Source organism: Ochotona curzoniae, unplaced genomic scaffold (genome assembly GCF_017591425.1).
Source record: "Ochotona curzoniae isolate NIBS_2020 unplaced genomic scaffold, NIBS_Ocur_1.0 contig_908, whole genome shotgun sequence".
NCBI classification, from domain to species: Eukaryota; Metazoa; Chordata; class Mammalia; order Lagomorpha; family Ochotonidae; genus Ochotona; species Ochotona curzoniae.
The window spans coordinates 16,876,114-16,904,106 of record NW_024466607.1 but is presented as its reverse complement, the minus strand read 5'-3'; the positions used below and the strand labels follow the sequence as shown (position 1 = coordinate 16,904,106).

General features: G+C 57.6%; 1 protein-coding gene across 4 annotated transcripts; it reads right to left on the bottom strand.

Annotated features, from left to right (window-relative positions):
* Window positions 1-371: 371 nt before the first annotated feature.
* TEX264 (testis expressed 264, ER-phagy receptor) lies at window positions 372-27,740 on the bottom strand. 4 transcript variants are annotated; one of them, XM_040994559.1, is made up of 6 exons: window positions 27,665-27,740; window positions 26,629-26,696; window positions 23,901-24,197; window positions 15,036-15,257; window positions 4,205-4,373; window positions 372-937 (listed from the first exon to the last, which is right to left on the bottom strand). In XM_040994559.1, the coding sequence occupies exons 3-6, from the start codon at window positions 24,156-24,158 to the stop codon at window positions 660-662; spliced, it is 927 nt and encodes a 308-aa protein (XP_040850493.1). In that variant the 5' UTR covers window positions 24,159-24,197; window positions 26,629-26,696; window positions 27,665-27,740; the 3' UTR covers window positions 372-659. The 4 variants fall into 4 exon arrangements, with proteins under 4 accessions (XP_040850493.1, XP_040850495.1, XP_040850492.1 ...); XM_040994561.1 differs by lacking the exon at window positions 27,665-27,740 and adding an exon at window positions 26,896-27,059; XM_040994558.1 differs by lacking the exon at window positions 27,665-27,740 and adding an exon at window positions 26,909-27,059.
* Between the last annotated feature and the right edge of the window lie 253 nt (window positions 27,741-27,993).

The window sequence follows — 27,993 nt, the reverse complement described above, 5'->3', positions numbered from 1 at the left end:
CTGCTGGGGAGGTCCCAGCGTGAGCACAGCCACAGACACAAAGGCATCCTTGCAAGCAGACAAAGGCAGGTGTCGTGCTCCCCACGGCTGAGCCCTGAACGGGGACGGGACCGTGCTTAGTTCACACACAGCCTGCTCTCCTCATTCTCCAGTGGCATGTGCAAATGCAGGAGCAGCTGTCCCTTGGGGTCAGAGCATGAGGGGCAGGGCCTCTGACATCCTATTCCATAATTCCAGGGGTACCTGGCCATGTTCCTTCCCATCCTGGGACTTGGGGGAATGGGTAGGGATAAGGCGGTCCAGCCCACTTTAGGCCGATCAGTAGAAGGCTTCTCAAGGTAAAGGAACTAATAACACAACCCAAATCCAGGTGAATCAAGAAAGTCTTTTGTTTTATTCTGGGTTCTGGAAGCTCCAATGCTGAGTCTTGAAAAAAGGTAACAGGGGCAACAGCCCCAGGAGTTGGTGCTGCTAATAGTCCCTGGCTCCTCTGGCCCTAGCGAACCAGAGAAGGCAATGAGGAGAAGGCTTAGCTACAAACCTAGGGTTGTGGGGTGTCAGTTCCCCCAGTACACCCAGTGCTGGCCGGAGAGCCTGTTCAGTTCTTTGGCAACCGCACCTAGGGAGGGTGCAGCCTGCAGGTTGCTCTTGGCCCTCCCTCAAGGGTACTGGGTTCCAGAAGTGGCCCCCACAGGCTTCACCTCGGGGTCCAGCCGAGGCTCCCCCAAGGGCCCCTCGCCTTCCAGATCCAGCTCCTCAAAGGATGAGCCACTGGCACCTGACTCGCTGTAGCTGTGCTCACTGCGGGTGTCGCCGTCATCCCAGCCACCGCCACCACTGCGGCTGCTGCGGGCCCCGGGCAACACGGTGGAAGCCTCGCGGCTGCTGGGCTGCACCTCCAGGCTTACGGAACTCGTGTCACTCATCGTGTCTGCTCCTGCAGCGGGGAAAGGGGAGCACAGCTTAGCCAGGAGCCCCCCACCTCTCGTAGAAGGCGGGGTCCAGCCACCAGCTTGGTCTATACAGTCCGTTCATGAATAATACAGCCTTCCCGCCTCAGGAGGTTCCTGTCACTGCTGCCCTCCGGCCTCTGCCCTCTGTTCTGCCCTCCCCCTGGCCTGTCTAGTGCAGTCCTGATAGGGCCCAGGGAGAGGGGAAGAGGGGGAGAGGGGGAGAGGGGGAGAGGGAGGGAAGCAGGAAAGGAGAAAGGAGAGCAGCTGGCTGCGCACACTCCTCCTCTCTTCCCCGAATTAGCCCCAGCTCCCTGCACTCCCACAAAGCCTGCTGCCCTCCCTCCACACCCATTAAGGGCCACTGCCGGAGGTGAGGAGCTGAGGGAGGACAAAGAGACCGAGCGGTGTCCCCTTCATCCCTCCTTTCAGGCAGGGAAGAGTCCTGACTGGAGTCGGTTACAGAGCACTGACTGCAGGGCACGAGGACTGGGAAACCAGCCCGTTCTCCAGCCCTCTTCTCCCATGTAGACTACTGTGGGGAGCAGCTGCATGTGAAAGGGTGGTTGGCCCTGCCTCTGGCCCACTCTGAGACCCCCTGCCTGAGAAGGGAACTGAGGCTCAAGCAGGAGAGACATGTTCCAAGAAACACTGAGCTGCCTCAGGAAGGAGGGTGGCAAGCACCAGCTTAGCCAAGAGCCTTTACCTGTCCCGCCTACCCAGCACTGGTGCCAAGAGGTCATGGGAGCACCTGCTAGTGGTGGAAGCTCCCAGATTCCCCTGGCCTACTCCTTGAACTACCCTTCCTACAAGTTTCAGCCAGTGGCCACTTCACCTGCCGTGACCAGGAGCAATGAGAGGCGCCCAACCAGGGCTTCAGGGTGCAGGCAGCTGGACCAGAAAGAGGGTGTATGCATTCATCCTCATGGGGCTGGTGGCGGGGGGAGGGCAACTGTTGAGTGTCCTCCTCTTCCTTACTGCCCCTCAGCCCCCCTACCCTGGCGCCTGACTCCTGAGCCAAGCGCAGCTGGAGTCTGCTTGGTCTTTAGGTTCTGCCTAGAGCTTTCCTTGAACCTCAGCTGGGGCCTGGGTTGGGGTGGGGGACTTGGGGTGTGCTCCCCCAGAAGATGTCCTCTAGGCTCTACTGGCAGAACAGAGGGGAGGCCTGCAAGTGCCCAGATGTTGGCCGGGGTGGGGGTTGGTCCTGCTTGTTCTGGGCCCTTGGGAGGAAGGAGGAAGGCAGAAGGCATGTACCATGCAGAGGAGGAAGCAGGGCGGGGCTGAGCCTCTGGCCAGGCAAGGTTCCATCTGACAGCAGGCAGCCCTGAGGCCCCTCCCTAGCTCCTTCAGTGATGACCCAAGGACCCAGAGGCCACAGGTCTGAACAGCACAAGCGAAGGGACCGGCTTCTTCTCAGCCCCATGAGAGTGCCAGTTCGATCTGCACCCCTGCCCCTTACCAATGGCTCTCCTGAGACCACAGGCTAGGATGGGGTCTGCCTGCTTCTTGAAAGACTGCCTCCTCCCTCCCAGCTTCTGGGCTAGTGGTAATCAGAGAAAGGAGGCTCTTCTGGACTTCTGCAGGGCAGGGCTCACCATCCTGGGATGCCAGCCCCTGGGGACAGGGGCAGGGCGGGGCCGTCCCTCTAGTCCACCCTGCTCTAATGAGAGGAGGTCTCTGGGCCCTGAGGCTGTGTCCCTTTTCTGCCTAGGTGGCAGGAAATGCAGAGGAGCCTCCCAAATCACCACGTTGCTGGGGCAGGGGCTGTGAAGCCACCACCTTTCCCTCAGGCCCTCCCTTCCACCCTGCCCACAGCCAGTGCCAAGATCAAATATTCATCGCCTCTCTGGAGCTAAATAATACATCAATGTAATAACAGGCGTGAGGCAGTTAATCACCCCCTTTCACCTCTCGCCCAAGCCATGGCCCCAGCAGGGGGGCAGGCAGGGCCAGCCTGAGCCTCAGATAGCTGGGTACCCTCCAAGTGCACGTGTACACACCCCCCCACACATGCTGCTGTGTAAGGAAGGGGCGTGCACCTGGTGGGCGGATACCCCAAGTCCACCTTGGGTATAGTGCCAGGCCTTGTCAGAAGTGGGTAGACCCCCTGGCCCCCAACCAGGGAGTGGGTGGGCAGCCTAGCATCCTAGCAGGGGGGAAGGAGGACAGACTGAGGATCTGGGGGTGAGGGGAAGTAGGGGAGCTCTGGCTGTAGCCAGCTGCACTGGGTGCAAAGCGGTCCTTCAATATCCCTGGCAGCCAGTGTTTGGGAGGGAAGGAAACTGGGTGGGTGCGCCAGGCTGGGTGGAGGGGATGAGGCAAGCAGAAGAGGGCAGTGGCAGGAAGGTCAAGGTGCTGCCCCTTCCTGCCCTGGGGGTTGCCTGGGCCTGCTAATCTTGTGCCACGTTCCGTGCCCACAGTAGAGACACTGCTGGGCAGAAGGGAGCAGTACCCCATGGAGGTAATTAAGTGGCAGATGAAGTTAACTGTGTTGGACATAGGCCCCTAGGGAACAGAGACTGTCTCCCAGTACTTGCACAGCTCCTCTCCACCCCACCCCTGCCAACACATGTCTCTCTAGGGTGACCTTGGCTGTTGAGGACTGAATGGGTAGATCGCCTGCTAAAAAGAAGTGGGGGTGGTTAGGGACAGTCCCTCTCCACTCCCAGACATCTGCACTGAAGACAGACCAGATCACGAGAGATCAGAGGGCGTGGTGGGTGGGGGCTGACAGCAGATCAGCAGTTTGTGGGCCTGGGACTGAGGCATTATGGCTGTAGGTAGGTATGGGCTGGCTTGTGGCTCCCACTGCATGCTCCTGGTTTGGTCTTTGGCAGGGAAGAAGCAGAGAAGGTGGACAGCCTGGAACAGGATCCCACATTGGAGGCAGGAGAATCCCCTTGCACCCTTCTTCACCCATCTCACTCCCTGACTCTACTTCTGAGCAGACTTGGCCCCCGTCCCCTGCCACCCCCTTCACCATACCTGTCAGTGGGACTGTTTCCAAGGGTACCCTTGTTGCTCCCAGAGGGAATCTGCACAGGGTCTGTGTATCCGAGTTGCTGAGGGTAACATGTGTGAATTCACATCCATCATGTGGATCCACATGTCATAACATGCGCCCAGGGGTGGCAGTATAGGCATCCCTCCTTTGCCAAGTACAGTCTGGCACCCACAGTGCCAACCCAGATGGGGAGAAGCTGTCTCGGTCATGTCCCTCTAAGCAGGGCCCAACTCATCCCTCATCTTCCTACCTGTGCCATCCACCTGGGCATCGCTGGACTCCACCAGGCCTCGGCTTTTCCGTTCTGTCTCCTTCACCTCAGGCACGTAGAAGTCTCCCTGTCGTGCCAGCGGGCACATGAAATGGATCTGGTCTTGCTGATAGATCTCTAACCGAGGGTGGGCACACAACTTCCGCTCCTAGACAAAGAAGGACAAAAAGCAGGGTGAGCCTCAAGGAGCCCCTCACTCACTTGGTTCTGGGTGGACCCAGGAAATGTCTCTGGGCTGTTCCTGTCCACAGGGCTCACTCTGCTTCCCAGTGTCATCTTTTCTGAGGAGGCACACACATGGAACCCCTGCACTCCAAGTCAATGGTTCCAGGACCAAGAGGACAACTCTCCCCTGACCCCAGGTCAGGTGCTAGGAAACTTCAGGAGCCTGTTAATCCTAAGTGTATGTTTGGGACCAACAAATGATTCTAAAAAGCACTGGTCTCACAGAGGCAAGGAGCTTAGCACCCCTGGACCAATCTCAGACAGGAGCCCAAAACCATGTCAGACTTTGCATCAGGAGACTCTGACCCCCATCCCTACACATGTGCCGACCCACAGAGAGCAGGCAGTAGGTGAGGCCAGTGGCCCGGCCCTTGCAGATGTGTGAACCATGTAATCCACACACAGGTTCCTGGCTGGCAATACCCCTTCCACTTCTGCTGCCCTGCTGGTTTAAGGCTATGTCAGTCTTTGAGACTATACCTACACCGTCTCCCACGCAGGGCCTGGGTGCTGGCTGAAGGAATGGAGGCAGATGTTGGACTAAAGGGTGGCAGCTCACAGAGGCACCTGCTCCTGGAGGCGAGTGCTTCCAGGGTGTTATAGTCTCTCTGCTGCACACCGACTATGCCCCGCCCCCCAGCATGCAGAACAGCGAGAGGCAGGCAAAAATGATGAGGACAGGGGTCAGGTATCTCTCACTCTGGAGCTCATCCTCATGGCCTGTGCTGGACCACAATTACCCACCAAGACGACTGTGAGGCCCTGCCCGGCCGCCGCTCGCTTGCCAACCTTCACAACACGGCTATTTATAGCGCTGCTGGCTCTCGCCATGAGCTCCGGAATGAGCCTTCCACTTAGCAGTAATGAGGGACTTAGCGCCTGGCGGGGAGATGCCACTCCAGGACTCTCGTGTCGCTGGCTAGGCCAACATTGGGGGGTTAAGGAGTCTCCTCCAATTAAAGCAAGGAAAGAGGAGGTAACAGTGGGCACATGGAGGACAAAGGGGAGGAGTGAGTAGGAAAGGACTGGGCAGCTGGGACCTCAGGGAGCAGGGTGGGCAGGTGCGTGTCGGCCATGTGAAGGGTGGACAGCCTGGGTCTGGCAGCAGCTCGGCCTTGAACGCTGTGGGTGATGGGGCAAAGCTTCTCATGCTAAACCTCTGTGTGCTCAGCAGCAGAGCGGAACGCCCCAGCCCCAGGCTTCCATGGTCAGGGAAGCAAAGTCATGATTTTTAATAGTTTGGCTCTGATGTCTTTGGCCAACCTGTCTGCTCTCTATCTCCTCCACCTTATGAGTCCATACGTCTAGCCCTCCCACCCCAAAACATACCCGTGTGCCTCCATCCCCCAACATACCACCCTCCTCCCCTGCCCTCACCCACTAGGCCAGAAAGGAGGGGCCACTAGACTTTGGGGTTCCCTCCAGTACCAGTACTCATGGTGGGCATCTGTTGACTTTGAGCCCCACCCGGCAACCTGGGCCCAGATCAGCAAGGCTCCCTAAAGGAGGAGCATAGCTCCTTCACTGATGGCTGAAGACCAGAGGGTGTCTGTCCCAGATGCAGTTAGGGCATGGATTTCACCAGTGCCCCCACATGCTGGGCAAGCAGAGGATCCAGGGCAAACAGTGCCCAAGTGACTGTTGGCTTACTGGGAACTGCAGACAGCTTAGGGGTGCTCCCAGAGTCTGGGAACAATGAGAGTACCCTATCCCATGCCCTACCAACCCTCTCAGGCCATCTCCCTGGCTTTCCTTCTCAAGGAGCTGGACAGCTGCAGGGAGGATGGGGAGGGGCAATGCTCTCTCTCCTCCCTCTCTGCCAGGCTGGGCAGCAGGGTGGGCAGCACGAGGCAGCCACCCGATGCCACCTGCTCCGCCAGCCCCCTTGTTGGCAGGCAGGCGGCAGCTCTGCGGCTGCTCTGCGCATCTGCCTCCTCCGGAGAGCCGGGCTCTGAAGTTGCCTGGCTGTGGACAGCCCCGTTGCCATGGAAACAGCATCCTCCATCCTTGCCATCGCCTTCATCTCAAAGCCATCGGGGAGAACAGAGGAATGGGGGAAGACAAGAGGATGGAAAGAAAAGTATGGCCTGGCTACACAACCTTTCCTTCCCTGCCCATCCCACCCTTCTCACTGCACCCACATGGGGTGGGGGGAGTAAGAGGTCACCAGCTGCCCACACCTGTCCTCAGGTCACTGCAGGGACAGCCTGAAACCTGAACCCTGCCTGTCCCAGCCCCCTGCTGCCTGAGGGTCCCAGCCAAGAGCACCTAAATCCCATCAAGTGCTCAATCTCAAACCATTGTAACACATGCTGGGTCCCCTGTCAAAATTCAAACTCTGGGGCAGGAAGAAGGGGTTTAGAGTCATGCCATAGCTAGTCCTGGAAGAACCCTTGCCCCTCCATGCTCAGCCAGTTTAGCAAGCACAAGTCTGGTGGGGGCAGGAGTTGGAGAGAAAGGAACAGGCTAAGCACCTGCACGGTCTCCTGGCAGGACAGGACCTTTCCCACCTGGCCAGGCACAGTCTCCGAGGGAGGGCAGAGTGGCCCCGGGCTGGCTCTTGGGGCCTCACTGAACAGTAGGCGCCATGGCCCAAGCAGCATGTCGATGAGCCGGTGAATATTGGAAAATCATTGGAGGACAGCGAGGCCAACTGTTTCTCCCTTCAGCTAGCCCCAGGGAGCCCTTGGAGAACAGACTGCCAAGGGCCAAGGACAGCATCTCAATAGCATACCAGGCTAGGAACTCTGGGTGAAAGAATCTACATGGGCCTGGGGTCGATGCAGCACCAGGTACACCCCCTTCCACATGCCAGGGAGCTAAAGGCATGGGAATTGCTGCTGGGCCAGGGGAACCATTGGCCACCTGGCAAGCCCACCGCCCAGAGCAGTTCACTCCCTCCCAGGCATAGACTCAAAGCAACTGAGGGGACCTCTCCTAGGTGGGAGCAATGCAGATACCTGGTCCTTGCCAGCTAACAGGAAGAAGGCAGTGAATCCTGTAAGGGGCCATGAGGAGCTCCAGGTCCAGCTGGGAGGAAAGGCCTTCCGTAATTAGAAACAAGAAGGGCGCCTGAAGACTATCCATCACACAGGGATTTCTAGATCTTTGCTGCCCCACCCTGCACTGACATGGGCTCACCTGCCCAGGAAGGGCCTGCAGACCAGGGAACACCAGCTGACTGACTCTAGGGGCCCTTAGGTCCTTCTGAACTATGGGAGGGGGAAGAGGGAGTTCAGGCTTGTGTGTGGCTTCGGTCAGGATGGAAGCACAGAGACTCCAGGTCCAGACTGGAGAAGACTGGGGGCAGATCCCACTCCCAGGCTACTCAGGGGCTGGGTCTGCTGAGAGCGTCATGGCCACAAATGTCCACAAGGAGGTGGCCACGGGAATGGGCCGAGGTTGAGATAGCACACTTCCCAGGTGAGGTTGGCCTGACTGATTTCCCTATCCATCACGGTCCCTCCCTTCCTGCCTCACTGGGACCAGGGACCCTATTCTACCCATCACTCCATGCCAGGCTGGGCAGCCAGAGGGCCACACAACTGGCCGGCAGCTGCTGCCTCAGGTCTCTTCACTGGGTGAAGCGATGCGTGCTCATCTTTAATTACAAATGCTGACAATGTGTGCCCGCCTGCACACAGCGGTCCCTGTGAGTGGGGGCTCAGGCCCCCCAGGCTCCTCAGTCATGTGCGAAGGCTTAGGGGAGCCGCGGGGAGCTGCTCAACTAGATTGTAGCCTATTGTTATTACTCTGCTGGGAGAACTTTCCTCAGCTTCCCTCCCATCTCCTGCCAAGCCTCCGGATAGCTTCTGGCCAAGAACCTCAACCTGACAGTGGGCTGCTGTGATGGGGGAAAGAGGGTGTGCCATGTCAGCAAGGAGGACCCACCCCTCTCCCCTCATAGCAGGAGCTCATAAGGCTCTGAGAATAAGACACGCCAGGAGACAGGGAGAGACAGGTCTGGCGCAGAGGGGCGGTGCAGGAAGGGTGTCAGGGCAGGGCCCTGCAGCCTGGGCCTGACTATGGCCATGTGGCTAGCTCCCGCTGGGCCTCAATTACCCCAGCTGTGAAACGAAAGGATTAGAACAAGTGTTTTCAAAAGAAGGAGGGAGCTGGAAGGAAAGGATAAAAGCGTTACTGCTTCAAGGGAAGACAATTACAGGCTTCGAAAACCAGAACAAGCCCTGCTTGACCACCAGGAGCTCGCTGGAACTCACCACAACCTGCTGTTTTATGTCCCAGTGGGCCAATTAGCAAACAACCCAGAAGCAAGAGATAGGGTCCTCTTGGGGCAGTGCCAACCTTGAATGGCAGAGGATGGCAGAGGAACCAGGCGGACAGGCAGGACCAGGCCTGCACAGAGGCCTGTGGAGGACTGCAGAAGTGGGGAGGTGTGAGGGAGAGGGAAGGGAGGTGGGGTGCTGTGCCTGGCACCCCAGTCTGCTGTTCCTGCTGCTGCCACTGCCTGAAGACTTTTCATTTTCACCTCTGAGCCGGCAGCCCGCCACACAATTTACACCTCTGCTCATCTCCCTGGTGCTACCCGGCCCTGGTTTCCTGGGCAGTGAACACCAGGGTGGGTTTGATGGGGAAGTGGGACAGATGATTCCCACTACGCAGGCACATGGGCATAGTCCCTAAAGCTACTAGGTGCCTGGATTGACCAGGAAAGCCCACATGCTACAGTCTTGCCAAGCCTTCTTCTCCAGGGTTCAGGCCAAGAGATAAGTTAGCTCAGCCCTGTGTTGCCCTTCTCAGGACCTCATGGGGCAGAACCAAAGGGCTATGCTGAGTGGGGGACGATCACCTACACAGAGCTCAGTGGTAGGGTCCCAGGTGCTACCTTCCCAATCCATGGGCTCCACAGTGTCCCCTCCAGGACCCAGCAACTCTCTGCAGCTGCTGCAGTCAGAGACCTTGAGTCCTGCCCAGTTCCCACACAGTTGAGCTGCAGACTTACCCAGCAGCAGGAAGGCTGTGTGATGCATATGGAGCTGGAAGAGTCAGAGGGGAAGGACAGGTGGGCGGGTCAGAAGGGAGAGGAGACAGGGAATCACGGGAAGGGAGGGCTCAATTTTTCAACTCCTACCAGCACAGCGCTAGCTCCTATGGAAGACCTTTCCGGTTGGAGGCCTCGGCTCTCCTCCCCACAAGCAGACAGCTGCCTCTCCTCATCTGAGCGCTCTGCTGAAGGGCACAGCTGCTCCCTCCCTAGACTCTCTCCCCAATTCCCAGCCCTGAATCCCAAGTCTTCTAGTTTGGGAGGCCAGTCCCACCTTCCTAAAGAAGGTGGCTCCCTCTGGAATGGCAATGGCTCCACCTCGTGGCACCAGACATGCCTCAGTCCCCAGGGGCCTGCAGGGCTGCCAAGCTCCGGTGCGAGCTGGTATTTTAAGAGTGGAGGCTCCCACGCCGCCCCAGCAAAGGCTGGCTTTGTGCTTTCCATCTAGGGGGAGGAGGGAAAGGAAAGGAGGAAGGGCGAATGAAGCCAGAGGGGTTGAGGAGCAGGGGCCAGGTGGGCAGAGGAGAGAGGTGTGGACTCCCATGGGTCCTTGAGGGGAGCTAGGGAAGGCCTGGCATGGAGGAGAATCTCCTCGTGGCTACTGCTTTCAGCTAAGAGCTGGGCTGAAGTTCCAAGAGTCCAGCTCACTGGCCCCGGTTGGATGCCACAGTGGCTCATCTGCTGGGACAGTGCCAGTGGCTCCTGGCGCCTACAGAGGCCACGAACCTAACCTCTTCGTCCCCTTCCCCTGCACGCCGGCCTCACCGATGCCCATACCTCTGCCTGAGCAGCCTTTCTTCCCAGAAACCACTGTCCATTCTTCTAGGCTCCACCCACACACCCCCACTCATGGAAGCTGCTCTGCCTGCCCCAGGGACTATATTCCTCTCCACCTCCCCTGGCCCCAGGTGGAGAAGATGGTTGAGGAAATGGTGCAGGGGGCTAAGGGTGCCCTCACAATACCAGAATGGATTCCCGAGCAGGTGGTGGCCCCAGCAGGTGAGCCGGCCCTGCAGACCCAGCAAGGAAACCTGGGAATGAGTGAGAACACGAGGCCCAATCTGCATGCACCTGCAGCAGCTGCTTCCTATGCCCAGAGCAGCTGCCAAGGCCACACTTAATGAATGCCTGCCAGGCACATGAGCAGTCAGATCCTTCTTGTCCTTTGCCTCTGGCTCCCACAGCATCTCCCAGGCCAGCAGCTATGCCCAATTCCAAATATCTGGGCTGTAGACTGCGGGTCAGGTGTGTGCTGATACAGTGCTGACATGCAAGGCTCGGTCGCAAGTGTATCCCAAACTCACAGAGTCTTCAGCCTTTTGGTTCCAGCTCCACACATGCCAGGAACAGATGGCAGAAGGCACTGAGGGACACACCTCAATCTTGGGTTCAGGGACCCAATCTAGACTGTCATTGCCCCATCCCTTGACCTTAGCTCACCTGGCCTCCCCAGGCCTCCAGCTCACCATCTGCAGAGCACTGGGGGTGGGGGTGCTGGCCTTGCCTGGGACCCTGTGACTTCCACCTCGCTGGTTTCTACCACAATGGAACTTAGTAGACAATTGCTGAATAAAGGACGGGGTTGAGGCTCCAAGAAGACCTCCTTTATCAAAATAAAGCCTGGATCCCTCTCACATTGGCTGAGCCACCGATGTCCTGGTTCCAGCATGGACTCAGGCCCAGCCAGGGGCTCCCTCAGGGACCCGGAGTCAGGCTAAGAGGACACACATACACACACACCCCCAAGGCCACGCCTCTGAAGGAACAGCCGTTTCCATAGGTTTCCATGCTATGCCTCCAGCTGGCTGTCCTCAGCTCTACCCTGCTTTTACTCCCTAATGGAGGGTCAGTCATCTCTGTGCTAGATACCTCCAATTGCTCTGCTCCTCAAGAACCAGCTGCCTCTCCTGGGGGTAGCACAAGAGGCAACCCTGGTGCCTCCCAGCCCCACCCACACCGTGCACCCCATGGCCCTGTAGCCCTCTGGTCTCCTACTACAGAGCCTTCCAGCAGAGCCTCACAAGCCCTTTCCCCCACCCAAAGCTGCAAAAAAGTCTGCTCTGTAAAAGCCCAGGTCCAGGATGCCCCCTGCTGGAGCAAATGAAGGTCTATGGGCAGCCCCACCCCAAACTACCAGCCCCAGTGTTCCAGCCCCAGGGCTGGTGGGCAAGGAGGCAAGGGGACTGTGGTCTGGGGTGTCTGTCCTTTTGATATCCCTGGAGGCCGAGCCCAAGTACCCCCTTGGGCACACCACAGCCATCCCATTCCCCATTCCTCCTCCTCAATTCTAGGGGAGCCCATGTCTGACCTCTGAGGCCTGCACTGCCCAGTCAGCCAGCCAGTCAGTCAGCAACACTGCATGCACAGCAGCTCATGTCTCTCTCCACCTGGAGAAGCTGAAATCACTGGACAAGGACCCTCTTCTGAGGACAATGGGAGTCCTGACTCGGGGGGTTGGGGTTTACAGATTCTGGAAGTCAGGCTAGGCCAATCAGACACTCTGGGTAACTGCCCTCCCTCTCCTCCCTGACCCCTCAAATGCTACAGACAGACAAGAGGCAAATACTGTGCTAGGGATCTCACACACACACACACACACACACACACACACACACACACACGTGACATGGCATGGGGCCCCTAGGTCGGCCCGTCCATCACTCAGTCCTGATCTGCTCCAAGTGCCCAGGATCCTCCCTGGATATTCACTCAGCCTGGCTTCCACACCACAGTGAGCCTGGAGGTTTGGCTGTAGCTCCAGGCTCACAGCTGGGCCCTGTCCCCTCCAAACACTAACGATTTTAAGCAAGTTGAGTGCCTTCCAGCAGCTGCCAAAGATACTCCCTTCACAACTATCTGCCCTGCAGGCTACCTCCCGAGGTCCAGCTGGGTCACCTCCTCTTATGGACAGACAGGGCACACAGTACCCGGAGACCCTCGGGCACACATCTCAGTGTGGCTGGCCTGAGGGGTGGGGAAGTAGGAAGCTTCTGAGGAGGGTGGCAGGTTTCCAGCTGCAGTGGCTCAGGCTGCAAGAATGGGGGAGGCTGCCACTCGGGCCACGGAGCTGGGATCTCACCTTCTCTTCCAGACTCCCTAGGGGACATCCTGACAAATGCTTCCCTAGGGGAGGGGCTCCTCACAGCAACCATTGGGTCCCTTGTCCCCTGAGACCAGTCTTGCCCCCACTCAGCTCAGGTACATCTGCACCTGTCGGGAGAGAAGCTGCTGCCACTGACCTCCACCCCAAGCTCCCTGAGTCCCAGGCAGCCCTGCCTGCCTGCTTGACAGTCCTTAGGCAGGCAGGTGAGCCGGCCAGCCCTGCTTCCCTCTCCCCGCCACCTCCTCAAACAGAACGCTGACGGCTGCTGTCATTCCATTTGAAGAGCCTTCACAGCTGCCCAGATCCAGTGAGAAAAGGGAGGGTGTGTGCACTGGCAGAGTAAGGAGCATCCAGAGGCTCCTTAGGAGCCTCCCTCTAACCCTAGGGCAGCGAGGGGTGGTGACAGGAGCAGGAGGGGAGTGTCATGCACTGCCTCCCTTCTGGCCACTCTGTCTCGTGGGGGGCTGCGGCTGGGGCACAGGGCCAGACCCTTCCTCATCAGGGTGACTTCACCCCCCCCATACCCAACAGCCCTGGTTCCCAGGTAAGAATCCCCCTGGCCCTGTGCCTACCCTGGGAGAACGGAGCCAGAGCACAGCTCCCAAGGGAGGGAGAGGGGGAAGGGTTTTCATCAAAGAGGTGACGTCAAAACCAGGCAACTTGTGAAGCTGTCAGGGGCCGGGAGATTTGGACAAAGGTGTCTAAAAATAAACCCCCGAAGCCAGGAAAAGGTTGTGGTGGCTGTGCTGCTTCACCACCACACCACAGGCCTGTGCACCCTGCTTGGAGCCCTAGAACCTGACCACCTCTTCCAGATGATCCCCGAGCCTGAGGGCATGGGCGGGACTACAGCTAGCACTCATGGGCCCATCCCTGAGGGGAAAGCGGGAAGCCCCGAGTGGTCTGGGCAACTGGTGCATCCTTTCCCACCATCACCCTCATTCTTCCACGCTTACCAGACTAGCAAGGCCACCTGCAGCACATGATCTGGGGCTCCACTCATTCATTCTACAGGAACTCTTGCACCTCTGACCCTGGGACCTGGGTGAGTACCCACTCCATCACCAACACCCTGTCCCTGTCCCAAAGGACAAAGTCAGGCTTCCCCAGTCCATGAAGCTCATCTTGCTCCCTGGCCCAGAAGTGCTGGGCACACCCTTAGAATGGTCCTTGCTATCCCTTGCCCACTGGCCCCATAGAGGCTAGCAGCCACAGAGTAACCTCCAAGTTCTGAGCCATCAGCAGGGTAATGGCCCCAAACACACACACAACCCCAGTGTTCCCTGAACTCTGGGCTCACCAGTACCTCTGCCGGCCCCAGCCCCACCCAACTTGGCTGCCTCTTAACCCATCTCGTTGGCACAGATCAGGTGCCCCCAATCTTCCAAATGCTGTGCCTACCTTCCACTGTGTGCCCACCCAGCCGCCTGGGCTGGAATCAGAGCCCTTCTGTGATTGCTTTAGCAGCCTCCCCTTGTCAGCTACCATGCCACGCAAAGCCTACCTGTTCTAGCCTGAAATAAACAGGCCTCAGCCCTTGTCTGCACCACCATGGCCACTGGCACAGCCCAAGTTGCACCACTCATTCACAACAACCTCACAGGTACTTCCACTGGCCCCTGTGCCTGGGGACAGGAAGGCCCCACTGGTACTGACCCAGCTCTGGAGCATTCCCAAACCTGTAGTGACTCCCCACCACACTGGGACCAAACCTGCGCTCCTCTCCGTGCTCTGCCCAGGACCCTCCGACCACCCCTCCAAATGCTGCCCTGATTACCTAGCCGGAGTGGGGACACCCCTCCTCACCCCATCCTTTCCTGGCAAGCTTCCTGTTTCTGACTGACACTTGCTACCACTCTTCTCACTTCCCTGTACAAGCTTTCTCCTTGCATGAGCATCTCACAGCCCATGCAGCACAGCATCTGGCACACGAACCCTCAATCAATACCAGTCAAATTAATGAATAGTAACCACTTTCCTGGTATCCACATCTATAAATCATTTATATCAGGGAACTTGGTCATACTTCCTGGTGGCTGCCCCCTCCCCCTCCTTCCTGCAGGCAGGCTGGGCTGCTGCCATGGCTTATGATCAGGTCAGGCAGAGAAGGAGACAGGGCCTGCAGCAGGTCCTGCCCAGGCAACAGGTGTGTAAGCCCAGAAGAGTCTGTCCATTCATCTGAGCTCAGAGTATGGAATGAACATTAAGGGTGTCTCTGGCCAAAACCAGGAGCAAACAGACCAAGCCTGGTTTTTGAATAAGCTAAGTGCTTGGGAGACACATTAGCCTCCCTACAAGATCCCAGGCATCTACAAGAGATGCCAACGGGGCTCTGCCAATCTTCCTGGTTCCACAGGCACCTGTTCTACAAGAGCAACACAGTGCTTCTTTCCCCAGGCCCTGACCCCTTCCTTCCATCCCGGGAGTGCCCCCTGGAGCCGACTGCCCTCCCCACACCCCACAGAACTGTGCCTCACCTTGATGTAGGCATCCAAGGCAGGATGGACACGGCGGGCAGCAAGCCAGATAGACAGGGCAGTGGTATAGGGGAACGTGGCCGTCACCACGTGGCTGGGAGCTGGGAAGGAGAACAGCTTGAAGCCCAACTTCTGGTAGAGGTGGATGAGCTCGGGAGAAGGCGATTCTTCACCTTCGCTCAGGATGCTACCCACTGCACAGCGGCACTTCTCAGATGGCACCTGGGGCGGGAAGAGCAGAGTAGTGTCAGAGTTGGGCCAATGTCTGCGGTCCTCCCTCTTGGGTCTGTACCCAACAGGCCAGGATGGAGCTGGTGACTTTCTTGCTGCAAGCTGTCCATGGCTCTCCTGGCAGCACCTTGCTGTTGGAAGTCCTTCCATCCCTAAATGCTGTCACCACTGTTCTGGAGTCCTGGCTTGCTCTTAGCTCTCCAGAGGCACAGGGAAGGGCAGGATGCAGGGGATCTCTGAACTATTATTACCCGCAGCACAGCCCATCAGTGCCCACCAAGGAAGCCCCAGTGCCTCTTGGGGTAACCCTTGGGCTTCCCACCCGCAGAGCAACCAGCAGACCTCTGGACTGGCCAATCCTGAGCCAGCCCAGCCCAGCCAGCTCATGACCCCCGAATCTCCTGCAAGAGAGCAGGCTTCACTGGTAGAAAAACGTTGATAGGTAAGAGAGCCCAACTGGGGCAAGGGAACCAGGAAAGGACCCCAGAGCCTCAAGGGTCATTCCCCTGGAAAGCAAGGGTGTGTGTGTGCCTGCATGTGTCACTCTTATGCTGAACAAGATACCAGGTCTCTACCATGGGATGCTAGAGGACTCTGGCTTACTGATGACATTCTATGAGAGGTCCTCTTCCCAGCTCTGCACGAAGGGTCAGGTGCTATCACCAGGGCCCCAAGAAGACCTCTCCAACTTCCCCACTTCCCAAATCCCTTCCTCCTGGCTAAGCCTTCGAGGGCCAGCTCCCCTCAGATGGGGTCCCTGGGTGAACCCCGAACATGTCCTAGGACCAACCTGAGGCTTCTGAGGTTCAGTGCTAGGGCACCTCCCTCAGCAGTCTCACTCTCAGCGATCTGTGTGCCACACCAGTTTTCTGGCTGTGCAGTCTGTACCAGCTCTCAGGCCAGGGCCCTGCTAGAATGCTCCTGAACCCAGGACCTGCACCACTGATCCTGTGCTTACCATGGGTCATCTCTAGTTCTTGTGGATTTTGTCTCCTTGCTGCCCCCTTGGATCTCAGGGTATCAGGGCTGGTGTGGAGCTTTGGTGGCAGGCAATATGCCAGAAGGACATCATTGGAGAGAGGCAGGCCAGGGTGAGGTCATGGATTAACCCCTTAGGTTCCTGGATGCCTCATTCCTTGAGATCTAGTTCTAGAACTGTCACCTTAGAGGAGATACTTGGCCCAGGTTTATAAGTCACCTAGTGCTCCACAACAGTGGCTGGTCATTAACAGTTGTGATATAGTTCCAAAAGTCCATCACCGGGCCTAGAGTGCCTGTCCTGCCTGCCCATCCCAGAGGCTGGCAGGTACTCTTGGGGAGTGTTTCAGGGTGGCTCAGTGACTCTCTCCCCACCCCAACCTCCAGACTCTACAGTAAGCTTTATTATTCACACCAAGTCTACCTTGCAACAATTGCTTCTCCCAGCTGTAACCGGCCCTACCCAGAGAAGAAGTGGCAGCAGTACCACCTCTGGACTCTAGATGGTGCAACTGCCCTTTTTATACTTCAAGACTACTGGCACCACCAGATAGGCAGGGGGTTCTGGCAAGGCCACTTGTTAACAGGCCAAGGGCCAGCGCCTGCCACAAAGTCCAGCTGCTGTCTCTGACAACCTATGCTACACTAAAGAATTATAGGTCTGATGAAACAATGGGTTACAGGCCACTGGGCTACATGGGTGTGGGTCCAAGGGGTTTTCTTGAACCATTTCAGCAGCCTTCATGGGGCCTGCTGAATCAGCACCCTAAGTGTCCCCCAAAACCACTGGGACACGTGATTACCCAGCTCAGCTGCTCAGCATCTCTTGTGGCTCCCAACCTCCCCTCCCCCAGATGACTCCAACTCCCAAGCCTATCACATCAAGGGACTGAGCATGACCACACAACCTTGCCCTGATTCGTCTACCTACTCACTCCCTCAAACTCTCCTTTCTTCAACCCTAGAGCCCAGATGTGCAGGCACCCCCGCCTCAGCCATGCCACGTAGATGGCCAAGGCAGGGACGGAGCCAGGATGTAGCCCAGCCCGCCTTGCCAGCCTCCTCACCCGTCACACCCCACCCACGCCCACGTGGAACTATTTGCAGCTCCCAAAACATGCCACGTCCTCCCATGCTTCCTGCCTTTGCATCAGCGACTTCCTCTGCCTGCAGCGTCCTTCTTCACCCTATCCCAGAACCCTTTCTGCCTGGGAAACTCCTGCCCACCCTGGGACACTTAGCTCAAGCCTCCTCCTCTCCAAAGCCTCCTGTTCTCCAGGCCAGGCACCCCCTCCTCTCTGGTCATAAATACCCAGGAGGGGGTAGGTCTGTGCTGTGCTGTGCCCACAGATTGCCTGACTCTCCTCATGTCACATCAGGCTTTGAGACAGAAGGGTCAGGGGCCCTGCGCACACAGAAGGCCCTTAATATATACTCAGCAACAGTATACACAAGTGCAAGAGCACACACACATGAGACTTGCCACAGAGTACCCTTCCTCTCCCTCCACTCGGCCTCATGGGTTGGGCTGCGTGAGGCCTTTTGGGAAGGGACAGCGGGCCCAGCCTTGAGTTCTAAGCAGGCAGCCCAGGTCTCCCCACAGCTGGGACTCGGGAGGTCCCAGAGTCCTAGAGAGGTGTGCTGGGTCCTGGCTTGGCCCGGCCCTTTCCTGGTGCGCAAGGACAAATCCTGGGCGACCTAGCCTTTATCCAGAGTGGCAGCAGGTCTGGTCACAGCCCTCCTCCCCACTGTGCTTCCCTGCCTGTGCTAGTTCTGCCTAAGTCATCTCTTGTCTCAGGTGTAAGTACCTTGAACAATGTCTGATATAGGGAGGAAAGGGAGCAGGCTGGGATAGCTAGGGGCCCAGTCGTAGGGTGTGTCCTTGGCATCCTCGATAGGTCATTGCTCTAGAGCTGGAAGCAGGACTGGGCTTTCCTGGGAGGCTGGGGCCACCATCCCCAGCTAGTAGATAGCCTTGCTACTCATCCCTGGGTTATTCTAGGACCTAGCCCACTTTATCCTTGTTGGTGCCTGGGTCAACTGCCCACCTGGGCTTGGCCTGGGCTGCTGAGCAGGTGGTAGTCTTTGCTTAGGGCCCTTGCAGACTGCCCCATACCCAAGGCAGGAAGTGTCTTCACTTGTGGTATTGAGGGATGGCTTGGGCAGGGAGTTCCTGGGCCCTCTCTCTTCCCTGCATACTTCCCAAGAGTCCCATCTCCTTTTGGCTGCCCCTCTCCACCATGGCAAAGGCTCCTTGCTTCCTCCAGCTGGAGGCTGGTAAGAGTTCTGACTTAGTATTGGGCCACTCTCCTGTCCCTCCCCACATGGGCCTGAAGCCCTCCTACCCACTCTGGAGGTCAGATGGCCCCTGAGGAGGAGTAAGGGATTGGTGTCTTCTTCAAGGGTTTAGGCATGGGGGCTGGGCTGATGCCTGCTGAGAATGTGAGGCTGCCCCTGGCATCCCATCACCTGGGGCTCCTTTCTGGCTAAGAGCTTTCTGAGTCTGGGAGCTGGCCTAGACTGACCTCTGCCAGGATCCAGGAGAAAGAAATGATACCAGGTTGCCCAGCCCAAACCCACCACTGGGTTCAGTAGAAACAGCCAATCCAAAGCCCACAAACCATGCAACCGATAGGGCTGCCCTGCTACCCCAACCACACCAGTCTACCCAAGCTGGAGCTCCCCAAGGTGATGGTGGAAGCAGAGGCAGTGCCCTTCATGTGCATTGGGGCTTGAGGTGGGGCAGGGAAGCTGCCGGATGCCAGAGGCTGAACACTAGACCTCATGTTCCCTCCTGGCTTCTGCAGGCCAATGTTCCAAGGCTCATGTGTCCAATGTGCCTGAGTGGCTGGCAGCCACAGGCCCAGCAGACCAGGTACCAGTAGGGACACAGCTGGGCAGGGGGCCAGGCCTGGGGGAAGGGAGGGTCAAAGGACAGGCCTGGGGCCCTGTAGGAGTTTCCACTTATGGAGTCTCTACCCCTACCCTCAGCATGAACCTAATGTAAGCTGTGTCTGAGAGGATACCACCACCTGTCCCAGATGCTGCTTTCTGTGTACCACCAGCTCACCAATTCCAAACAGCTTTGTGCAGATGGAATGTTGTCGACCCTGCTCCTGAAGCCCAGAGAATCAAGCCACTCAGCAAAGGTCGCCTGACAAGGCAGCACAGGCTCAGAGCTGTAGCACAACACTCACGGCCACTTGGATAGAGGGACAAGCCTAGCTGGCCACGGGCTGCAGAACGGCGTCTCCCTGCGCTGCACCTACACCACATCTTACCCAGCCTTGGCAATCTGCAGGGGCCTGGGACTTAAGCCAGAGGCAGGCCAGGTTCCTGAAAGTACAAAGTATCCTCGGCACAAGGCCCTCGAGAGGGCTGGCTGCTGAGGTTGCTGAGAACTGACCAGTCATCTCCCGGGCCCCACAGACAGAAGCCTTGAGCAAGGAATCCTTCCAGCCTTATCTGATAGGCAAGGAGACAGACAGTGAGAGGTCTAATGACCCAGCCAGCGTCACCTACTGCTAGGCAGGGGAGCCTCAATTCAAAACAAGAGCAAATCTGGGGCCTGCTCCTTTCCACCCACCTCCTTCCTTCCAGGGGCAGTTCTAATGGGCAGAGGGGCTCACCTCACCACATCTGCCCCAATCTCTACCAGACGCCAACTAGCAGAAAGTCACCATTGGGTGACAGGAGGCCATGGGTGCCCTTGCACCCTCAGCAGGTATCAGCCCAGCTCCCACATCTAAACCCTTGCAGAAGACGCCAATCCCTGCCTCCTGTCCAGGGGCCATGTGACTTTTGGAGTGGGCCATCTGATCTCAGACCCATGTGGGGAGGGGACAGGGGAGCAGCCCAATGCTAAGTCAGAACTCTTACCAACCTCAGCCCCGCCACCCTGGGCCTCACATGCCAGGGAAACAAGGAGGAAGGCGGGAGGGGCTGGGCTTTGCTGACAGCTCAGCTTCCCCAAGGCAGACCCAAAGTGTCACCTGTTCCCCACCATCCAACCACCTGGGCCGAGGGCAGGCTCCAATCCCAAGTAGGGACATAGGCAGCAGATCCCAGCCAGTCTCAGCCAGGCAAACTAGTGGCCACACCTCTCCTGCCTCTGGCAGGCTCCCCACAGGGGTCAACAGGCAGGTTGCTTAAGCCCCAAACACGGCAGTGGAGGTGGCAGGAGAAGGTGGGGCAGGAGGTGGAGGGCAGGCTGGTGACAGGATGAACCCACAGGCATAACAACAATAGCCCAGTGACAAGGACCTACCTATCCACAGGCTAGAGCTGGCCAGGATCAAGAGGAATGCTTGGGGTCCTTTCAGTCTTTCCCGCTAATACTGAAGGCTCTGGAGGAGATAGGGGGTAGGGGAACCAGACCCAGAAGGGGAGACTAAAGCCACTCCCCACAGCCCCAGCACCGCCCCCACCCCCAAGAAGTGTGGCCTAGCTAGAGCGGTTTCTCCAGGCAGGTCTCTACCCTGGTTACACAACGGCAGTGTGGGGCAGTGTGTAATGGGGAGTAGATCCACGGGGTGCAGATCCATGACTGAACAGCCACCTGTACCACACTGGACTCTCTGGAACTTATGCCACTCCCTCAGGTACCTTGAAGAAGAAATGATCCATGCTCCATGGATGCTGGGCCCTGGGGTAGGAGGTAGAAGAATGCCCATGAGCCACTGCCACTTGTCTACTTCCAGCACACTGTTCTACCACCAGCCCCACCAACCACCACACCAAGATCTCCAGGGACAGGGAATGGCAGAAGGAGTCCTTCCTTCTGCCTCAAAGGCACCCCAGGTCCAGGCCTTGCAGCCTCCTCCACGCTGGACTCCAGAACACAGGGCGAAGGGATCAAACTGCATCTGACATGAAAGAATCCATAGCCAGACTACCCAGGGCCTCATTTTTTCAGGGACGAGCCCCCATGCCCATCCCAGCTCAGGACAAGAGCCAAAGCGAGGAGCAGGTGTGGCTAGAAACCTTGTTCGGTCCCCGCCTTCCAGGGCGTGAGCAGCACCCACAGTCAGGTGCATTTGCGAGCTGCTTACTTACTGCCCCACTCACAGAAACACAAATAAGCCTTGCTTGCTCCCCATACTCGGGGGGAGCAGATTCTGGCTCCAGCTGGGCTGGGTCCTGGGTCTGACACCAACATGGGAATTGCTGCTGTAGGCAGCCTCTGGAAGAGCAGCAAGGGAGGGTCCTCAGCCATGTCCAGCACTGAGAATGGAGTCTCTCTCCTCCAGGCTCCACTTACTGACATCCACACACTGGGGGTGTAGGAGAGGAAGAGTCCCTTGGTCCTGGGGGTGCCCCAAAGTCCAGCCCAGGGCCTGGCACAGAGCAGAGGATTACACATGTGCTGAATGAAAAATAAAGTGTGAGGCCATAGCATTTCACTTCTACCACTGACACCTCAGCGTTCCTCCCACTCTGTACTGTCGGGGGGATGGACCCAGAGGCCTCAAGTTCTGACCAACCTGTCTGTGGTAGCCAAGCACATCTTAAATGTGGGGTTCAAGGTTTCCTTTTACGATCTCTACCAGGCAGACAATGCACTGTCTAGCTCCTGGAGTGGGGGAAACCAGGGATCCCTGAGCCATTTCAGGTACTAATGTGTGCCCCAGCCAGGAAGGCAGACATGGGTGTCTTCTGGAATGACATCAGAATGAAGGGGCTGTCTCCACCTGTTCATTCATCCCCTGTGCTAGCCAAATGCTTGCTGTTAGGCCAAGGGCTGGAGTTAGGTCTAAAGTACACCCTTTGCTTGGCCACTGACATGTGTTGAGGGCCACGTGCTGGAGAGAATGGCTCACCTGAGTCACTTAACCCTTGCCAGCAGACCACATACAAAGCAGGCACTCTAATTTTTTCACTATTCTGCAAGTGATCATACAGAGGCTCCAATGTTATATAATCACACATCAGGTGGGCACTTGCAGAACAGAACCAGAACCTTGGGCTAAGCTCTTCATTCACTCCCTCAGACCCTCGGAGCAAAGTGCTGTTTCCAGAACAGGCAGGTACGCCATGCCAAAGAGGCAACAGGTAACTGCATGACTCTTCCTTCTAACACGAGTCTTGTAGAAGAAGAGAAGGGAGCAAGGGAGAAGACAGGAGGGGCAGCCCGCCTGCTGCTGTGGGAGGTGGGCATCTGGTCCAGGAGCCTCCCACTGCCCAAGGCCTATCCACCTCACCTAGGCCCCGGCGCTCTCTTCTTGTTAACACCATCTCCAAGACATGTGACTGCAAAACCTCGGATGAGGCCTATATATCTCTCCCCTGGGTGCAGCATGATCACATGGATGGTTCCACACCTCATCTCCTTCCCTTCTCTGCCTGTCCTCCAGCCAGCTTCCTGAATCAGAGGGGGCAGGTGGGGCACAGCCTCCCTCCCTAGCTGCTGCACCTCCCCACGGTCCTTTAGGTCTCTCTCTACTCACCATATGCCTGCTAGCCACATGTCCCCTATTAGCTAGTCACACATCCCCTGTTAACTAGCCCAGGGTTCCAGCCTCTGTTTCTGCAACTGTCTGCCAAGTGGCCTTTGGCAGTAAGCAAAATTCTACCTGTTGTGTGAAGGCCAGGAGACTCCACCTCCTCTCTGAAGCCCCGCCCCACCCCTGGCTGACTTGGGAGGCAGCCTCTCAGAGTTCTGAGGACACTGAGCCCAGTGTCTTACAGGAGAATCACTTCTGTGGGGCTGACTTGCCAACTGCACGGAGTTTCTGGAAGGCAGGGGCTGGGTTGAGCTGTCTCCTGGGCACCAGGTGCATAGTGGAACTTGGCACAGAGGCAGAATCGTGTGTTCACCCAATGATCCAGTCAAATGTATGGGAGGCTGCAGGGCTTGCTCACCTGCACCCTCCAGGCAGGCAGATCAGAGCTGGGGGCAGGAGGTAGGGAGTTGGGAAAGGAGGGTTCCCCATACTTGGTCTGGTGTGGCTCAGATCTAAGACCCGAGAAAGCCTTGGCAGATTTGTTGGCCCTTCCAGCTGTGCACAGCACCACCCTGTAGCACAGTAGAGTCTACATGGGTAAGCCCTGACTCACCATAGCCACTAGGTGCAGCCAGACGCCCACAGCGTGCCAGGCATTGCTGGGGGAGGCTCTGATTCTCCAACATCCTGGACATTCTGAACAGCTCATCTGGCTACACTTGGCTGTCTCTCAACTGGACAGCTTGAGGGCTAAGGAGAGGTTGCAGCTGGACCAGGGGTACCAAAATGGCCGACACCCAAAGGCTTGCCCTGTCACGACCAGGGCCAGAGGGAACAAAAGACAACGAAATCCCAGAGTGGGCGGAAGCCAAATGGCCTGGCCTTAGCACACACCAACCCCACCTGGACAGCGGAGAGTGGAGGAGATGGTAAGTGGAGGCAAGGGAACAAAGTCCCAGTAGAAGTTAGTACTTCACAGTGCTAGGGTCCACTGTGCTCAGAAACCCACGTGTAGCTGTAAGCAAGAGAAATCAGACCTGAGTGAGCCAAAGGCCAGCGAATAGATGATGTCTGAAGCAGCAGCAGCCCAGGCTCAATCTGCATGGGGCTTCCAGGTGAGAGAAGAGAGGTTCTGCAGGGAGGGCCAGCTCAAATATCTTCCCATGCTACCCTCAATGCCCAAACTGCCCTGGCCCAGGAACCCCCAGCTTACCACGTGGGGATTGTCGTAGTAGATGGCGATGGAGCGGAGTTTGGGTGCGATGTTATAGCTCTGGGTGAAGAGCTGTCCAGTCTCAGCATAGGGTCCCACATGGAACTTGTAGGCCATGGTCACATTGCGGATGGGAGGTGAGCCGGCACTCACTGTCACCCCAGCCAGCAGCCCCGAGTATGTGGCGAAGGCCAGCAGCGTCAGCAGCAGCAGCAGAGTCAGGCCCCCGATCAGGCCCAACAGCAGCAGGTCCGACATGGCGCCAGGCCCCCCCGGGCGCAGCGCCCCTCAAGGCAGCTGCAAAGGAGACAGAAGCCAGAGGAAGCTGGGAGCCTGCTCTGACTAGCGTGCCCCACCTGCCCTGCCTGCCACCCGGTTCTGGCCCAATCTGAGCCCTGTCTCAGGTGCTCTGACCCAGGAGGGGGAGGAGCCAGAGGTGTTTACATGTAGAATGACCTAGAAGGCAGCTATAAAGGATGACTGAAGCCACAAGCCTCTTTATTTCTTAATCATAGCCAGGGAAGCTCTTGAAGGCAGCAGTCAGCTGGCAGCCCCAGGCACACCTGGGGAAACTGAGTCACTCAGGGGCACAGGAGTGAATCAGCTGTGGACATACTCCTGTCCCTGATCGGTCTCTCCCACCATACCAGCCAGCCTATCTTTCCACCAGTGCCAGCCCCACCCCACCAAGCTTCACCGAGGCTGATGGGGCACAAGCCAATATCAGGGTCCATACAGTTATCATTAGACAGGGAGGCCAAGAGGAACCCAAGCTCCTCACACCCAGCCTCTGGGCCCTGTGCTGCCTGTCATGTTCACCCTCTTGGAACCAGGGGAAGAGACCAGCATAGCCTGAGCAGCCAGAACAAAGTGCAACACTAAGCTGCCCAGGCCTGAGCCTCCAGCACAACCAAGCTTCATCCCAGTCTCCCAGCTCATAAAATGAGTAGAGACAATGAGGAGGAGGCAGAGGCTGCTGGAAAGGAAGACACACAAGGAACTAGCCCTCTTCTCCACAGGGCTACAGTTGTCCAGCAGGGGGTGGGGAGGTCCCAGCAGCCCACTTAAACACCAAGGGAAGAACCCACGCCACCTGGGATGCTTCTGACTCTAGCTCCCTGTTAACGTGCACTCCCAGGAAGCAGCAAGTGATGACGGCTCAAGCACTTGGGTCCCTGCCACGTGGAGTATTAGGCTCCTAACTTCTGCCTGGCTTAGCTCTGGCTGTTCACAGACATTTCAGGAGTAGAAACAGCATAGGGAAAAATCTCTGTGCTCTTAAACATCCCTTTTTAGAGCAATTAAATTAATATCTAACATGTACAGAGTTTTGGAGTTGAAAAAGCAAAGCTTTAGCTCTAGGAAAATTTAGGTCCATGGAAATACATTCTCCCCATGGGTTCTGGGTTTTAAGATTTTATGTGGAAAAAAAGAATTGTCTTTGGAGCCAGTAAGCGTAACACTTGCCCTTACAAAGAAATACATTTTTTTAACTAAAAAAGAAAAAGACTGTATTTGAAAGGCAGAGTTAGAGAGCGAGCAGTGGGGACAGGCAGAAAGAGAGATGGAGAGGTGTCTTTCACCTGCTGTCTCATTCTCCAAAAGGCCTTTAGACCAGGGCTGGGCCAGGCCAAAGCCAGGAGCTTCCCATGAAGGGGCCCAAACCTTGGACTATCTTCTACTGCTTTCTTAGGGTCAACAGTAGGGACCTAGAATGAAAGTGGCATGGCAATGATTGAACCAGCTCCTGTATGGGATGCTGGGTGCTGTAGGCAGAGGCCCAACCCACCATAACATGGCATCAGCCTCAAGTAAGTATTTAAGCCTCTGGTGCCCTGACATCCTCTCATCCATCTGTGTTCCTGCCTGTCAGTTTCATTATCTTTTCTTGCATGCAACTCTTCCTGCCTCCAATTAGTTTCACTGCTGTTTCTTTGATGGTGACGCCAGATTTTCCACTGAGCACTTATTCTACACCAGGCACTGTCTAAATATTCAACCACCTTACGAATCCTCAGAACAACTCAACAAGACAGGCATACAGCAGGATGCAACAGGCTGCAGGTGACACGTATTGACCAGAGCCACCTTGACCAAAACACAGGCAGGCAGGCAGGCAGGGGAAACCGAGGAGTCAGGCTCTGAGGCCACCATCCCACTTTCCAGTTTCAGAAAGGACCAAATAGGCTAGCACTGTGACACTGCCGGTTAGGCCATCTCCTGCTATGCCAGCTTCCCCTATGGGCAAAGGTTCTACTTTAGATCTAATTCTCCACCAATCGCCGGGAAGGACCACCGGAAGATGTTCCAGGTGTTTGGGGCCCTGGCACCCTCATGTGAAACACGGAAGAAGCTTCTGGTCAAGCCTGGTGCAGCCCTGGCCATTGTGGCCATCTGGGGAGTCAATCAATGATGGACGGTCTCTCTCTCTCTCCTCTCTCCCTCTGTGTGATTCTGACTTCCAAATAGATAAACAGACCTGTTTAAAAAACAAAAAAAAAAGGAATGAAATGCAGGCTCAAGCATTTCATCCATGGTGGACATGGTGACCACAAGGCCACCACCTGCCTGGGGACTTACCTTCAAGCACACCTCCTGTCCCTCAGGGAATTGGGGCTCCTGTCTCTTCTTCCTCTTTCTAAACTGCTATGACAGAGGAGGTAGGGGTAGGCTCTTGGGGAGAAGGTAAATTTCAAGCGAAAAGCAGGAAGGGCTGTAGGAGGCTCACCTGAAAGGCCGGGCTCCCTTCTTAGTAATTCATTGCATCCAGTGCCGGCTGGGCCCGAGTGCTCCAGACTGGGGACAGAAAGCCACAGTCACCCGAGCCCAGGAAGCCACCGGATCCAGACACCCTGCCCTGCCTTCTCCCTTTTCCGGGAAACGCTCCCACGGAGCCCCCCAACCACGGGCACCCACACCCTCAGATCCTCCTCCACCCCCACCCCTTTCCGCACCCCGGGGGAAATCAGAAGCCACACCCAAGCCCCCGCCACACCAAAGCTCCTCACAGGGGCTCTGTGCCCACCCCGTCTTCCTGGAGAACTCTAGCGCCGATCGCGGGGGGCTATGGTACCCTCGCTTGGCCCTCGGTACCCTCCCCGGGGTCGGAGGCGCGGGACCGAAGCCTCCTGCAGGGTGCAAGCGAGCGTCAGGGCCGGGTGCCCGGCGCCGGCTTCCTGGAGCGGCTCACGTGCACCACGACCGAGGGCTGGGCTCTTAAAGGGCCCGACGAGGCGAGCAAAACTTGGGCGCCTGCGGAGAGCGGGAAGCCCGCGCCGTTCCAGGGAACACGGGAGCGGGAGAAGGGTTACTGCCGCCTCTGGCTCCCGGCACCCAGCTCCTGCTTCCAGGAGCTCTTGCTCATCGCAGCCTCGCTTGGTTAGCCCAGCCTCTTCCTCTTCGCCCTCGACCCTCAATGGAACCCACGCACCTCCCGTAACTTAAAGGACGCTAAAGTTTGCAGCCCGGCCAGCGAGGCGCGGCTTCAGGAATGGGGGCGGAGTTAAACGTGACTCCTGCCTCTGTTTCCCTCACGGTCCCTGGAGGCGTCCTGAAGCCATGAGTGAGGCGATGGGCGGGTTCCCCCACATAGTAAGGAGAGCTGGCCCAAGGTCGCGTTCAGGCCCTCGGACCCAGCCGATAGGCAAAGGGTGGCCCCGGCTGCGAAGAGTCCTGAGGTCAAGCCAGGGAGCTGGACGCAGACAGGGGAAACGGGCGCACGTCCCGGCTGGGGACACTTCTCTCTGCTGGGACCCGGCCCTCACCTCAGCAAGCTGCCCGCCGCGGACCCCGGTCGGCACAGGAGGCTCGGGGTTCAGTCGCGGAGCCTGCGCGCGCCCGCCGCTCACGCACCGCTCCGCCCCCTGTCGCGGCGGGACGTGGCCGTGGCCGTGGGCGCGTGCGTAGGGGCCTGGAGGGCGGAGGCCTGCCCCGCCCCGTCCTCATGGCAACGGGCGCGCGCCAGACCCTGAGGAGGGTCCGGGTTAGCTTGAAGCCTTGCAGCCGCGACTCCGGGTACTTGGGAGCAAGTCGCACCGGCTGGCCAGCACTCAACCTGGAGGGGTGGGGTTGGGTGTTGGGGGAAGGGGGACCC

Bases quoted from the DNA above. Each gene is read 5' to 3' on its own strand.
- TEX264 (XM_040994559.1), bottom strand. From the start codon at position 24,158: ATGTCGGACCTGCTGCTGTTGGGCCTGATCGGGGGCCTGACTCTGCTG. The intron at 15,258-23,900 runs GTAAGCTGGGGG...TTCCCGCCCCAG, and splicing joins ACTACGACAATCCCCACGTG to GTGCCATCTGAGAAGTGCCG. The intron at 4,374-15,035 runs GTGAGGCACAGT...TTCTTTGTCTAG, and splicing joins CCTTGGATGCCTACATCAAG to GAGCGGAAGTTGTGTGCCCA.